Here is a 14,620-nt window from a genome sequence, read left to right on the forward strand (position 1 = left end):
AAACAGAAAAGAGGGGATTTCATACACTTGTTTAAATTGGCCTTTAAATAAAGAGGCCTTGTTTAGTGCAAAAAAAGACACCAGCAAACCCCACAAAGCATTCCCAGCAGCACGTGACCCCATGGAATGACTGAAGTATTTTATTCTTTTTCTTCCATAGCTTTGTGTTATCCCCACCCCCAGCTGCTAAAGGCAGCACCTTGCTCTCCACCCTGCTGGTTGGGTTATCTAGATCCCTTCACAGGCATCCGGACTCTTAGCTCTGCATCCTCCCGCACCGGCGTAATAGCGTCCCTAACTAGCTTTTCTCCTTTGCCTGTCCATTCTCCTGTCCGTCTGTCTCCTGCCCTTTCTCCTCTTGCTGGTTTACCTGAGACAAGAGGCAATGTCCTTTGGGGGATAAGTGAGAAGAATTACATTAACTCTTTCTTGGGTATCTCTATTATAATATGCCTACTTGAACATTTATTTTTAGGGGCTGGAGCATGGGAAGGATTGCTCTATTTTTAAAAACACATGAGCAAAACCAAAAATAATTTATTGTCCTAGATTCTGCTTTTGTCCTTTTAACAATGACGCTGCAGATGTATGAGAAAACACGACTGCAATAGAAATGACGCAAGCAGTCCAGAGAGGTTCCTGTGACATAAGCGATTCAGTAAAAGTTATTTTTAAGCAGAGCATCAGACAAGATGATTTTCCTTGCCCTGACCTCAGGCTTTCATCTCTGGTACTTTCTGAGCTCTGGGGCTGGCACTTGTTGATGAGTGTTGCCATCTTGTGGTTAAACAACCACAGTTTTAAATTCACCTGTGTCAAGTGACAGTTAAAGGGGAATTCAAAATTTTGCACGGGGAAATAAATTAATGGAGCAAGTCTTGTTATCCTGTTTTTTTGATCTCGTGATAGAAGCTCTGGCAGTATATGACCCTTTAGGTGAATGAGAAGCAGAGTCGGACTGGGGCGGTCTGGTTCGCAGGGGCCAGCACTGCACAAGCCAGGGCCTCCGCGGGCCGTGGAGACATTCCTGGTGGTGCTATTGCTGTCCAACGTTTCCTCAAACACTGTTATGCAAAGGCTAATTCCCCCCCCCCTTTTTTTTCTTTTGTTATATTTGCTTGATTAGTTTTGCTATATTAGCTAACAATGTCTCTTTTCTGTTTCTGTCCAGCACTGCAAAGAGCCAACAGTTTTCACGCCTCTGCATTAAACAAGTATCAGAATTGGAGAAGAAAATTCCAAACGAGTGAGTAGAGCCTGAGAAGTAATTGTATCTGCTGTTTGTACCATGTCCGGTTTTCCTTTCTCGCAAATGCCTATTTCCTCTCTTTCTTTCCAAGTCTTGTATAGCTGAGTCATTAGAAGAGGAAATGGAGATCTAAAATGCAACAAATACTTCTTTTTTTCATTTGCTTTTCCTGAAAAGAGCAAATTCCCTTCTTGCATGATTATCCCCCTGGCTATTACCTATTGTTATGCTGAATAAGGTCATCCGTATGTCCATGTTTAATATTTACTATGGTTCCTGTTCTTTTGCTGCTGTAACACCCGTAGAACAAGCCATTAAGTATATCCACCAGTGACTCTATAACAAATGAACAACTCCCTATGATTAGATCTTTTCTGTAGGGAAGACACAAACTAATTACGGTGCAAGTCTGTATTCACTTTTGTGTGAGCCCTGCAATTTGAACATGCCTGCCCGAAGCCAGCTTGAAGTTCAGAGAGGGCATAGGGCGGCGAGGAGAGGCTGCAGGAGGGACCACTGGGTGCTGAGCGTTTCTCTTATTCCTGGTCAAATGGGCAGAAACCCATCAGGTTTCATTTAACTTCTTTTCCTCCTTCATCACTGATTGCTTTTGATGAGGTTCAGCAATAGATAAAAGATTTTGAGCATCGTGTTAGAAATTTTCCTGGAGGTGCCAATTTAAATGTGCTCTAACACCTCTTTTTCACCTGTGGGGTTTTTTTTTGTTTTGTTTTGTTTTTTTACTGAAAGGGGAAAGGATACTAATTGCTATCCCAAGCGACAAGCTGGTGAAAAAGAGTATTACTAGTTCTGCTGCTCTAACAGTTTCACTTAATTCAGGCTGGCCGGTCCCTGCCTGTGGGACTGTAGCAGTAATGGATTGATTTGAGCAGACTTGGTCCGTGCTGGCTTCGCTTTGGAAACGCAGTGCGGACACCCCAACGCCCCGCAGTGGGGCTGCATCCCAGCCCTCTGCCTCTTAGGGTCCAGCCGCGAGCCTCGCCGGCCACTAAGACTGTTCTTCCCCAGCTCGTCGCTTGGGATGGCTGCTGGTGCCTCCGCAGGCAGGCTGGGCGCACAGGGCTGCCCGGGCACCGAGCCACCCGCAGCGCCAGCGGCAGAGATGCCTTTAAAAAAGTCACTGTTGCATGCGCGTCAGGCTCAGGACTGCCTCTGAGCGCTGCAGACCATTTGAGGATGGGTTTAAACATCGTGCCATGGTTTCAGCAGAGCTTGAAGTTATAATCTTGCCTTAATTGATCCAGGTTTGGAAAAGAAAGGCAGGCTGTGACAGAAGAAAGAAGAGAGGTTTGGGGGTAACTCTTAATTTCAACTCATTTTCAGCTTGTTCTCAGCAGGTTTATTACTTGGTTAAATGTTTGCCAATTGATTTTTCCCTTCATTTTATTAAATTCTCCCAAGATCTCCAGAGGGAGCTAAAGGTCTTTGGGAGGGAAGTTATAGACTACATGAATTTGTCAGAACCTCAAGTATGCTGTTAAAATGAGGTGCAAAGGACTGTCAGCATATGCTGGGAGCAGGATAAAGGCATTTTTTGCTTTCTGGGAAGAACTCTGTAAGGCTTTGTTTCTATATATAATCCACTTAATATTTGATTACAAGAATTCATATGATCATCAGTCACTGAAGAAAAATCTGTCTCCTTTTCAGACTTATTTCCCTAAACACATATGTTTCGTAACTAGCACTAGATACAGAGCCAGGAAATCAGTGTCATTTTTGTATTGGCTGCAAGATTTAGAGCAAGATATTACTCTTCAAAACCTTTAATCCCCTGTCTCTCAGCCATAGAGAATTTTACACTTTTAAGTTGTTAATTGTTGGTTATCACAAATAGCTTTTGTGCCAGGAAGATTTTGATAATGCCCTAAAGAATTAAGAAAAAAAAATCATGTTTTGAATGTGTGAAGCTGCAAATACAGGTTCAGAGTCTTGATGGGAATAAAGCAGTGCATCTCTCTGAAAGACAGCAGACTGTGACTTTACACTAACTGATGTTGTATGCGCAGGCCTGGTCTTTGTAGCTAACACATGTCCCGGAGGGTTTTAGTGGGAAGCAGTTTTTCCCTACTGGCGTGTGCAATTCTCCTATACACTCCCAAGCTGTGGGATTTAAGCCTTTACCAGCATTATGGTTGTCACCGCTGAAGTGGCTGGATTTCCCTTCAGCGTGCTGAGCAATAGTATTTGTCCATGTTAGGAAACAAAGTGCTTCAGTGGAGCAGACTAAAACCACCTGGTTTATTTATACAGGTAACAGTATTTTTTTTTTAATTCGAATTCTGGATTCTCTTATTTTCCTGTGGCTCAATTCGCTATAAGGAAATCTAAATTGCACAGAGGAAAAAACCAATTTCCTCTGTTACATGTAGGAATAGAGAGGTCTCACCTGGATGCTGCTTCTCTCCCTGGTTTCACTATTGGTGCCCAGGAGAGGTCTTGCTTGCAGAGCCAAGAGTAGGGCCCTGGTCAGGACAGTTTCAGGAGCTGCAGGAGGATCTTTATCAGCAAGGAACAGAGTTACACACCCCAGATGAATCACAACTAAAGAAGAATTACAAACTATTTATTATTTAAATTACAGTAAACCTTAGAAACTTGTACAGTGCCAGAGCCCCCCAGTGTTAGCAGGGCACTCTGTGTGTCGGGGAGGAAGATCACGGTGCTGCAGGCCGCTTTGGAAATGTCGCAAGTGGGAAAGGAAGCTCTGGAGTGAGGGGTTGCTTTCGCGTTAGGGAATGAGAATTGGGGTAGAGACAGGCCATGAAAATGAAGATGGAGCATCTCAGGTTTGATCCTATTTTCTTAGAGGACCATTATGAGACTTTCTCAGTGTGATATCTGAAATTATTTGAAGTTTTTTGTTGTTTGGGGGGGGGGTTGCTGCAAATTTAATGCTAAAATATTTAGAAAGCAAGAACAGGAGCAGATCAGAACTGTGGTATCCCTCTTACCTGGGTAACAAAAATTGGATGTGTCTTAGTTCAACCTCTCTTTGCTGGTCCCTGCTGGAGATCTCTTGATGAATTCCAGCTCATCACATTCCTCAGTTCTTGACATAACAAGTTTCATCGAGATTGGAAACAAACAAGTGCAATGCTGAGGTAAAAGGAAACTTGGCCTCTTTTCCTTCTCTTTTCTGAAGTCCACCTGCAAGAACTGTAGGTCATTTTCCTGGTTCCCAGCACCCTCATGTGCTCTGTCTCTGATGTGTGGCTTTTGCTCTTACATAGCTTTTAATCTCCATATAGAAGAACTGGAGTTTGCATTGTGAATCTTTTGAGGTTTTAGAATTAATAATTGTGTTTTAGAGTTAATAATTCAGCTGTAAATATACTTGCCACATTAAAGCTTGGCATGGTAATATCTTGGCTCAGGAATATTTTTGCTTTGTTCAGAGATGATTTATTCTGTTAGTTTCACAGGCACGCAAATATTAGCCAGCTCTGCTGACTCCGTTCAGGTGCAAGTTACCTACCTACTCTTTCTTGCAGCATGTCTAAGTTTGTCTGTACTAGTTTTGGTTCGAGGCCTTTAGCAATTAATTAACTTGCTTGATTGTAGAAGAGCCCCCAGCCTGCTATTCATTAGCCTGGCTTATAACGGAGGCTGTAAGATTAATTCTGGCCTTACTGCCCATAGACAGTTATATTTCTCACTTCTTTCTCATTCTGGTGGGCAACGTTTGCATGAGTTGTCTGTTTTTCTTCATTTCTCAGAAGTAACCAAAGCTTCAAAAGTAGCTTGTTATTTTGACTGCCTCTGTTTTTAAGGTGCTTTCAGAGATCAAAAGAGGGCTGAGTTTTCAGATAGCTTCCTGAAACTCTAAAGCTGCTTCACTTCATTCAGCCAAAAAAAAGAAAGAAATTCAGGCTCACCTCTGAAAATGTCAACATGTATTTTGTATAATGTGCACGCACATGCGAATGAGGATATAAGCTCCATTATTTTAGTTGAGCTCTTCAGGATAAAGCTGTAGCCAGATGACTTTTTTTTGCTCTCATTTGTTAACTGCAAACTTTACTTGAGGCAAAAATAATATGAATGCAATGGTAAAATTTGTCTGTCTTTGGCAGATTTCCCTCTACTGTCTAGCAAGAAAAATGGGCTGCATTCAAAGGATAGCTCAGCTGGCTGTCAAAGTGCTCTCGGAGAGGATCACTCCCAAATGCAGGTATGAAGGAAAACCGTGTAGAGCCAAACAAATGTAGCAGTTATTGGTACCTGCCTGCTCTCAGCAGGTCGTCTGAGCATCCTCCACTCTTTCAAGTAGCTTTGTTCCTCACGGTAGCCAGCTCCCATGGGCCTTGGGGAGTGATTCGGCAAGCCGGGTTAAGTCAAGAGCTGCACAGCACCGGCTGTAGAAAACGTGGGCACAGGGCACTGGGGGGTTTTAGGCCATTATGGCCCATAGATGTTGGTGTCTCATATTTAGCACTCGCATCCAGAGGGCAGAGGACTTATTTTCCTATATAATTTGGAGCAGGCCCTTGACTCGAAATCTCCCACAGATCAGGAGCACCTTCAGCTTCCTTCAGGATTTTTGTTTGCCTTTGTATTTTCTGTTTTTTTTGTTGTTGTTGTTGTTGTTTGCTTTTTTTTTTTTTTTTTTTTTTTTTTTTTTTTAATATGAGGAAGGGTGGGCCTGCTGTAAGTGCCACGCTGCAGGCAAGAGTTGTGGCTGACAGTCCTGAGCGGGGGGAGGTTTGTCCCTCTGACTCAGAGCCAGGCAGAGCAGGGACCAGCCCAGGTCCTTGGCTGTTGTCCTCGCCCTCAGGTTAAACATGATGAAAATTGCTTGACCTCAGGGTCTGCATTATAAAAAATCAGGTCTTCCATGTCTACGGTACTGGTTCAAAATCCGGTCCAGGACAATGGGGCCAGGAAGCTGCGGTCCCGTGAGAGCAGCGCGGTGCAATGCTGCATGCTCGTGCTGCGCAGAAGGGAAGATTGTTCTCCATGTTGCAGCTTCCACTCTGCGAGCAGCGCCTAATGGCCTTTTTCTTAGTCTAAAGAGAGAGGATTAAGATAGTGTTTGTTTGTTTGTGTATTGGCGCTTCTCATGTTCTTATCTGAGATCCTGGCCAATATTAATTTTAGTCGTCAAACACAACTGTGAAACAAGGAGTAATTGTTACTACCCTACTTCCTATGCATCTAGAATATGGGAAGTCAGACCGATTAATGACTTCACCCATGTGCATTTGGGAATCTGGGACGTAAGTGGCAACAAGAATTAAATCTTCTAACTATCCATGATTATATAGCATTGAGGACAAAATTCCTTGCTTTTAAGAAAGAAAAAACCCTCTGGCTTTTGGTCTGCTAACTAGATAATGTGGACATTTATCCTTGTTGCTGTCTTTGCTGAAGATTTCAGTGGCTAGAAGAATGAATTTAAATCTTCATCAGAAAATAACTTATAAGGCCAAGCTAACTGAACTGATTGTTTAAAACTACCACCTTGCATTTTACCCATTTCTGGGTGACTTTAGTCATTCCTACCTGCACTATGTAGGCAGGCAATACTATAAAAGCAATTGGAGATGATGGATTATGGCCTCTTGTGCTTGCTGTAAACTCTAACATGATGCAACTGAAGTGCACACAGGAGAAGAGAATAGATCTACTTTTGTTTATTTTCCTGTAGAGAGAACTGTTTCTTTCCAAGGAAAATGCTAAAGGCAATTCATAAAGATATGACAGGCTCTTAGCATGAATTACATTTTTTAGACTGCTGAATTTCCAGTAGCATTAAATCTCCCCTCCTACAGAAATATTAGCTCTTTAGGGAGAAAAGCTTTCCTTCTTATTGCATTATCATTTACCTATGTATGTGTGTACATATTATATATAAAATAAATATTGTGTATATCAGTGTTATGTTAAGATTGAAATTAAGATTAAAACATTCTATAAAATGAAAGATATAGTGAACTATATTTTCTACCACTAAAATCATCACTTTTCCATACACTTGACAGTTGACTTCTTACAAGAAACCTCCAGAAGTTACAAGAGGACATTTCAAGCCCTACAGCCCAGTATTTCAAAGAAGAGAAAAAGCCGAAGAGATGCCTGAAGATATCAGTCTCTCAGTGCCTCATTGTCCATTTCAGGGCAGTGTGAGATGTTCTTCATTGACACCTCCTGGGAATGGGACACTGGCTGCTGATTTTTCTGAGCCTGAAGATACAGATGGTGACACTGGGAAACACACAGCCCAGGGCTGGAATGAAAGAAAACAGGAATATGCCTCTGAACCAGAAGATTTTAATAGGAAGACAAAAGTGCTGTCATCTGCAGATTTGGAAGAAAAACATGAGAAAAATACAAGGCACCCAAAAGAAAAACATGAGCAAGAATTAAAGGAGGCAAAAAGGAGGATAACTAGGAGGCTGACGCTTTGCACAGAACAGCAACCCACGTTACATGATTCAAATGGGGCAGACTTAGGTGCAGCCAGTCCAGAGTATCAACACAGAAGAGTGATGGGGATCTCAGAGGAGAAGGATGCTGCCAGGAGAAAAGATTTGTTCAAACCACCTAGTTGTCCCATGCCTCTTTTACTTGCAAACAGTGCTCTGCTGCTGGCTTTGCCAGGTGACACAAAAGGTGCTCGGGAGAGCCCGGATGCAGCTGCCAAAGAATGTGTGACCAGCCAACCTAGATCGCCGCTGAGGCTGATTGCCAGTGCCATAAGGAGGTCCATTTTGGAGCCCCTGACCTCGCCCCCAGAAGGGCTAAAGCAGAACTCAGACAGCAAAGCCAAAGCCTTGCCAGAACAAGCTTTCTTCAACTTCCCTAATACTCTTGGCCATTCCCTAAGCCAGACGAACAGTGATAGAGCTAATAGCATGCAGTCACAGGAGCTTAAAGTAGGGGAGCAGGCAGGAGAATATTTAGGAAATGGGAGCCTAAATCCATTTCATTCTTCTGTTGTCTCTGAAGAGATATCTCCAAGGGATGACACCCAGGAGGCAACCTTTCCAGTCTACAGTCCTCATACCATGCCTTTCATGATGGCTAGTAAACCTCAGAAATCATCTTGCACTACTAGGATGGAGGATGTCCCAGGACTTCTAGAAAAGTTTACTTTTAAAGAGACTCCTCCAAGGGCTCCTATGGATGACCTTTTTATTTGTAATGAAAAGTACCTCCTTGTTTCACCCCCAGAACCCAAGAACAACCCCTCCAAAGACACCCTGGATGATTCTGCACAGAAGAATAGTCTTGGCATGTTCTTTGAAAGTTTGGGAAGTAAAGTCAATGAAAGAGAAAGGAGTTCCTTCATGTCATCTCTGCCTTTTGCTAAGGACCGTTCTCCAGAAGACAGGCTAAATTACCCTTCCACAGGTGAGGACCTGGGTAGGATTATTTACTTCAGGTAATAGCATTTAATATTTAAAGGACATATGTGTTATCATTCAAATCCATTTCTGTTGTATTGTATGTTTAATTTATAGTTATCCTATACATAGGAAGACTTAACAACAGGAATGGTTGCTGCTGTGACATTGAGTGTATTGGTAAAGGAGGAGCAAAGCAGGCAAGTGCAAGGACTAGCACTGAAAACTTCAGTGCAGTGTGAACTGTATTAGCTATGCTTTAAGTTAGCAAGCTGAGGTACTGGAGCAATATAGCTACAATAACAAAAGGCTTTGCTCTGTGCATCTGCTTTCTCAGCAGGTGTTTCTTCATCTCTGTATGCTGTCATAGGGATCGGACTGCAGACATACTTGCAGAGTCTGTGTGGTGTCTTTAATATCCCCTTGTTCTTTTATTCTGAGAGGAGAAAGTACCTTATTAACCTACTCTGACCTATTTGTGAGTTTATTACTTTGAGCAATGATTAAAAGGCATCAATTTTCATGTTTGTTTGCAAAAGCAAGATTAATATTAAAATTGCAAACAAGGCTAAGAAATATTGATGTCAGGCAAAGAGCAATCTGAGTAATCTGAGCATGGGCTTGGAAAGAAATAAGTGCAGCAAAGTTCCAGGTATGAAATATGAGGTATGAGAATTACACCCACCTGTCTTTCTACCTAATCCATCTTTCCATCGCCCCACTATACAAAGTCACAGATATTTAACTCAATAAGCTATTGAATTTTATTGGCGTACCCATTGTGGCTTACCTTATTAAATTGTAACCCAAACTGCAGCATTAAAATAACAATCTCTGTGTAAAATAATGCATGTACAAGGAGCAGAGAGTATATGAAGTCACAGAGATGTTTCTGTTGAGCTGCCAGCTCCTCTTTGTATCCTTTCTGCTTAAGAAGTACTGCATACAGCGAAGAAAATATCCTCACTGTATATGAGAGACTCGATCTGAAGGCCATTGAAATCAATAGAATAGCTCCCACTCATTTCTGAAATTTTGGATCAGACTTTTGGAGCATCCTTTTTATAACAGCTCAGAAAACTAGGAGTCCCCATCAGTTTAGAGGATGTTAAGGACTGCACTGAAGTGAAAGAGAGTTGCTAGTGTTCACACTTCTCACAGTATGGACTCAGATGGGACACTTTTTTTGAGTCTACACCAATTCATTACCCATCAACTAAGCAAAGACGACTTGCTTTTAATTAAATGTATTACAACAAATGATATGTTGTATTCCTAGTAAAATGGAAAACATTTCTGTTAGGTTTGAGTACTGCTATGCTTTATTTACATTTAAAAATTTATGGAAAAGAGGGTAACATAATCATGTGCTGCATTCCTCTGCCATGCAAGGAATTTTTTTTTTTTTTTTTTTTTTTTTTTTTTTTTTTTTTTTAAGACTCCCAGCATCTTGCAGAAATCAATTTAATGGGAATCTGTGCTCATCTTCCTCCTGGCTCCAGTAGAGCTTTTCTACCCTATTTGGGGCCAGATGCTCTTGTTCTGTGCGAGGACGGTTGGTCTTATGTTATCCAGGTGATTCCTCCCTCCTCCCTCAGAGGGCAGTTGGCTTGTGGAGCTAAAGAATGATGTGGATGATAAACGTGGGATTATGTGGGATCCGGATGAGACTGGGAAAGTTCGTGGAAGAGAAATCCACTGAGGATTAGATAAATGCTTAGAAACCACATGCAGTTTAGGAAGTTCCTGAGCTGAAAATGCTTGGAGGCCGGGAGAACATTAAAGGGAGGAATGACGTGTGATGGCCCAGTGTGACTAATGCCCCTTAGACGCCTGCTGCTGGAGGCAGGACATGAGGCTGGAGGGACCTTCAGTCTGACCCTGCGTGGCTACTTTTACGTTCTGGTGTTCAGCCCCCAGCTAAAGCTCAGCGTGCTGAAACAGAGGTCCTAATTACTCACAGCAGATCACCCGTCACTCAAGCCTTCAGTTTAAGTTCCACCTTCGGTATGGATCAACATAGGTCCTTATATTCAGGCCTGGTCTAAAAAATTTCTGGCTAACACTGTGCTCTGTTTTATGAGAGCTGTTCCTCAGAGATACTTGGAAATTTGGGGCTGTGTAGAGATCTGCCTGCCAAGACTACCTGCACGGGACCTAGGACAATCCTCACTGAAGTAATGGGGCTTCGTGCAATGATTTCAGTAAGGCTTTGGTGTGTGTGTGTTTGTTTGTTTGTTTGTTTTAAAGAAAAAAAAATCTCTTAAATATGTTTGCCTGTAGAATATATATGTGCCACCAGATAGCCACACTTAAGTTTCTAGGTGCAATGCAAGTTTTTTGATTTACTGCTCAAATATCTTTAAGGCTTTTGCTCTTAGATTCTTTCCTTGTGTTCCAACCTGAAGTTAAAAAAAGAAATTTATGTATAACTGATAATCAGATGGCTAACTGACCCTATCTTAAGCCAACTTGCTTTTTTGAAATTCAAAAAAAAAAAAAAAAAGCAAAGAAAAATACCAAAGCAAAGTGTTTTGTTAGTCATAAGGTCATTTTTAGGTACCAAAAATTATTAATACCACAAGAAAAAAAAACAGTGGAAAGAGAACTAAGCAAGTTTGTATGAGAAAGTTGCAGTCAGCTGAGTGTTTCTTTTCTTGTACTGATGTGTATATGTGGTAACCAGTTGTTGGATATGTTTTTAATGAGACGCAAATGTAGATCCAGGATTTAGTTTACTTTAACTTGCAGACAGACCTACTAAAGATCTGCCCAAGAAGGTAATTGTTTATTGGCAGATTCTGGTGACTCAGGGTTTGCTTCTTGGTAGTTATGAAGAACTGGAAGAAATATTTGTTTCACTGACAGAGCAGGAAAAGCATGAAAACATTCTTAGAAAAGTCACTTAGATTGGATGAGAATTATTATAATACTTAAACCCACTCTTTGTATAATGGCAGAAGATGTTACTGCTCGTAATGGTTCTCAGGCTCTTAACTGTCAGGCAGTAGGTTCAGGGCCTTTTGAGGCAAGTGGGAGTTATGACTATATTTTGTTTACATGGCTCATTTAATTAAGCAGAACTACCAGTTCAGCTGATAAGAAACTAAGACATGTTATGAACCCTGTTTGCTGGATTTTGCACAGTTTCAGATTAAAAAAGGGATTACTTGCTGACATTTTAGATTCATACATGGTTCCCATTACTACATCTTTGCACTGTAGAAAGTCTTTGCGTTTGCAATATTCTTGTCCACTAGGACACAGTTATCCCAGTGATTTTATATTTTAGAACAGGAACTGAGACACGGGAAGATAAAATTACATACCTAAGACCACATAAGAAATCTGTGGAGATGCAGAAATATGAAGCCAAATAGCCAAGCCCATGCTTATTTCCTGCTCCCTTTCTTCTCATCTCCTGCCCCGTGCAAACTCCTGTCCGGGTTCGTGACACCAGGACCAGCAGAACAGTGCCCTGGGAGATAGGTGTAGTTTCGCCTCTCTTTTGTGAAACACTAAAGTGTCCATAATTAGCTTCAACAACCTTAAAACATATGCAATCTTGGACACTTACAGAAGAAGCCAACGCATTAGTACAGCATACTGCTACTAGAGTGCTTAGCTCCTGTTCCAGCAGTTTCTCTGTATTGAGACCGTAGCCACTGCTGTGACGTAGCCTACTCCAGGAGACGCAGGTGAACTGTCACCTACGGTGCTACGGCGGCAGTGTTTTTCCATATACACCTCGAGGACAATCAGTAGTGCCCCCATCTAATAGGTGCTACAACCTTTTTAATCTGTTCATGTGACACCACCTTATTTGCTCAGAGGACCTCAAGTTTCCTAGGGAAAAACTGTACCTTCAACCTCTATAGTAAGGGAGGGATTCTCAGAAGTGCTTGACTCTGGTCCAGTTGTTCCCACTGAATTCAGTGAGGGTTTTACCATGGGCAGCGAGCGGTGGCAGTGCACTTAGGCTAAAGCAGAGTGTCTTTGAGAGCCATCCTTACATAACCAAGGTGTAAGGAACTGGCCATAGGAAGAAATTTTAATTATATAGATGTCATTTATCTTGCATCTTTTGACATATGTGCATGAGGACTCCAGGTCCCAATGTAACGAATTGGATGTTTCCTACAACTTTGTACTTAGAAACTTACCGTGTGATACTTTGATACTCAATAACATGGATTACTGCTCACTTCCCTGTGAGTTGGTGGCTGTAAATCAGGTATTCTGGGAAGGGCTCTCACCCAGGCTGCTAGTAGCTACTGTAAGGTGGAAAAGTCAGAAAGGAGTAGTAAAGATTTCAGCAGTATGTGCTGTGAAATCTCTATGCAGGTGTGATAGAAACCCTAAGTAACTGCCAGTACACACAGCTAGCGCCATCGCACGCATGGTCTTTGCAGGTGAAGACGACCCTCTGAAGGACGTTGCTGGTCACAGTCAGAGAGCGGCTGTCCCGCAGGAGTGGCTGAGCTGGTTTTGAACTATCTAAATGGCTTTTCTCAGTGGAGTAAGATGCAAATATCTGGCACTCCCTAGCAGACAGGCGTCGTGAGGACTGTGGATGTTGTGAATCCAGTTCGTGCAAAGTCATCGACTTCCTCATGCTCGTGAGATGTCAGTGACCTTCCCTCCGTTGCGGAAAGGCAAACAACCCCTGAGTCGCAGCCCCGGAGAAGGAGGCAGGTGCTCCTGTGCTACAGCAGGCTGCCTTTCCTCTAGACCTTGTAACACTTCTTAAATTATTGATATTGCTCAAAGAGGGGGACGTGGGGAAGCAATCGTTTATTCCTGTGGCCGAGAGAAGAAAGGGAGCGTGTAATTGATTGTGCTGCGGCCCTCCCGGGGCATCCCGCAAGGCTTACTGCCCGCGTACGGGGGGCCTGGATTTCCCTGGCAGCGGGGCTGCAGCGTAGCTACTGCGCAGGTTTGGGTGTGCAGGGGGGACGAGGTGGATGAGTCCAGTCCTCAAATGAAAGCGGCTGTGAGCCCCCCAGGACTTCCTCCACCTGTGGCACTGGTGGGGACCTGCATGTGCTTGCAGCTGCCGGCCCCACGGCAGCTGCTCGCGGCACCTCCAGCAGCCGCAACACAGCGGAGGAGTCCCTGGCAGGTGCTGGGGTGGGCAGGCAGGATGCCTGTCGGTGCCAGGGCATGGCCTGGGGTGCCTGGGACCACCTCTGCCAATGCCACCGCTGCTCACCCCCCTCGCTAGCAGGGCCTGACTTTGCTGCTGAGGGTCTGCCCCGCGGGAGAGGTGCAGGAGCCTTCTGCTCTGCCGGGCCCTCTGAGCTTGCAGCTTTGGGGAGAACAAGGACCCGGTGCTTCTAAAATAGAGAGAGATAAGAAAAATCAGAATACTTGGATTTGCTTTCACTGAATGTTTTGTGGATCCTGATTTTAAATTATGGTTTGAGACAGAAATCCTATTTCAGGATTGGGATCCTGAAAGAATGAAGAAACATTTACACTGAGACAGTAGGAAGGGATTTTAATCTGCATACAACTTGCATACAGAAAACCAACTGTTACCTAGCAGATACTAAGAAAAGTGGCACTGATAGCTTTAAAAAATGTACGTTTCTGAGATGCTGCCCAGATGTTAATCATTAACGCTGTAGCAGGTTGAAGTGTAGAGACAGATGTTCCAAGAGCAGTTTTATTTTCTTAAATAAAGAGAATGAGGCTATGAATTAGACAAATTAAGAAGAAATTCAAATATTTACACCCAGTTGAAACAAGATGTTGGGAAAACAGGCATGATAAAATTGCTGCAATTAAATGTAATTTAATTTATAATTCTGAAAACATGCTTCTTCCAAAGACAGCTTTTGAGTTTTCCTTATGGAGTGCATTGTTGTGATGTATGGATTTTTCTGATTTATTATGGCATTTTAATCAACAGTTCAATGATGTGATAATATTGCTAAAGCAGAAAAATAAGTGACGTTTGTTTAGACATAATTAATGAAATATTTATGTTGCACGAGGC

General features: G+C 42.7%; 1 protein-coding gene across 1 annotated transcript in view; it reads left to right on the top strand.

Moving 5' to 3' along the window:
• Nucleotides 1–14,620, top strand: part of MICAL2 (microtubule associated monooxygenase, calponin and LIM domain containing 2) — a 120,646-nt gene that overhangs the window by 92,565 nt on the left and 13,461 nt on the right. Inside the window, exons 29-31 of the mRNA XM_067295346.1 lie at nucleotides 1,172–1,246; nucleotides 5,347–5,444; nucleotides 7,255–8,626. Of these exons, the coding sequence (XP_067151447.1) occupies nucleotides 1,172–1,246; nucleotides 5,347–5,444; nucleotides 7,255–8,626 (1,545 nt within the window). The remainder of the gene's footprint in view (nucleotides 1–1,171; nucleotides 1,247–5,346; nucleotides 5,445–7,254; nucleotides 8,627–14,620) is intronic.

This window comes from Apteryx mantelli, chromosome 4 (assembly GCF_036417845.1).
Source record: "Apteryx mantelli isolate bAptMan1 chromosome 4, bAptMan1.hap1, whole genome shotgun sequence".
Lineage (NCBI taxonomy): Eukaryota > Metazoa > Chordata > Aves > Apterygiformes > Apterygidae > Apteryx > Apteryx mantelli.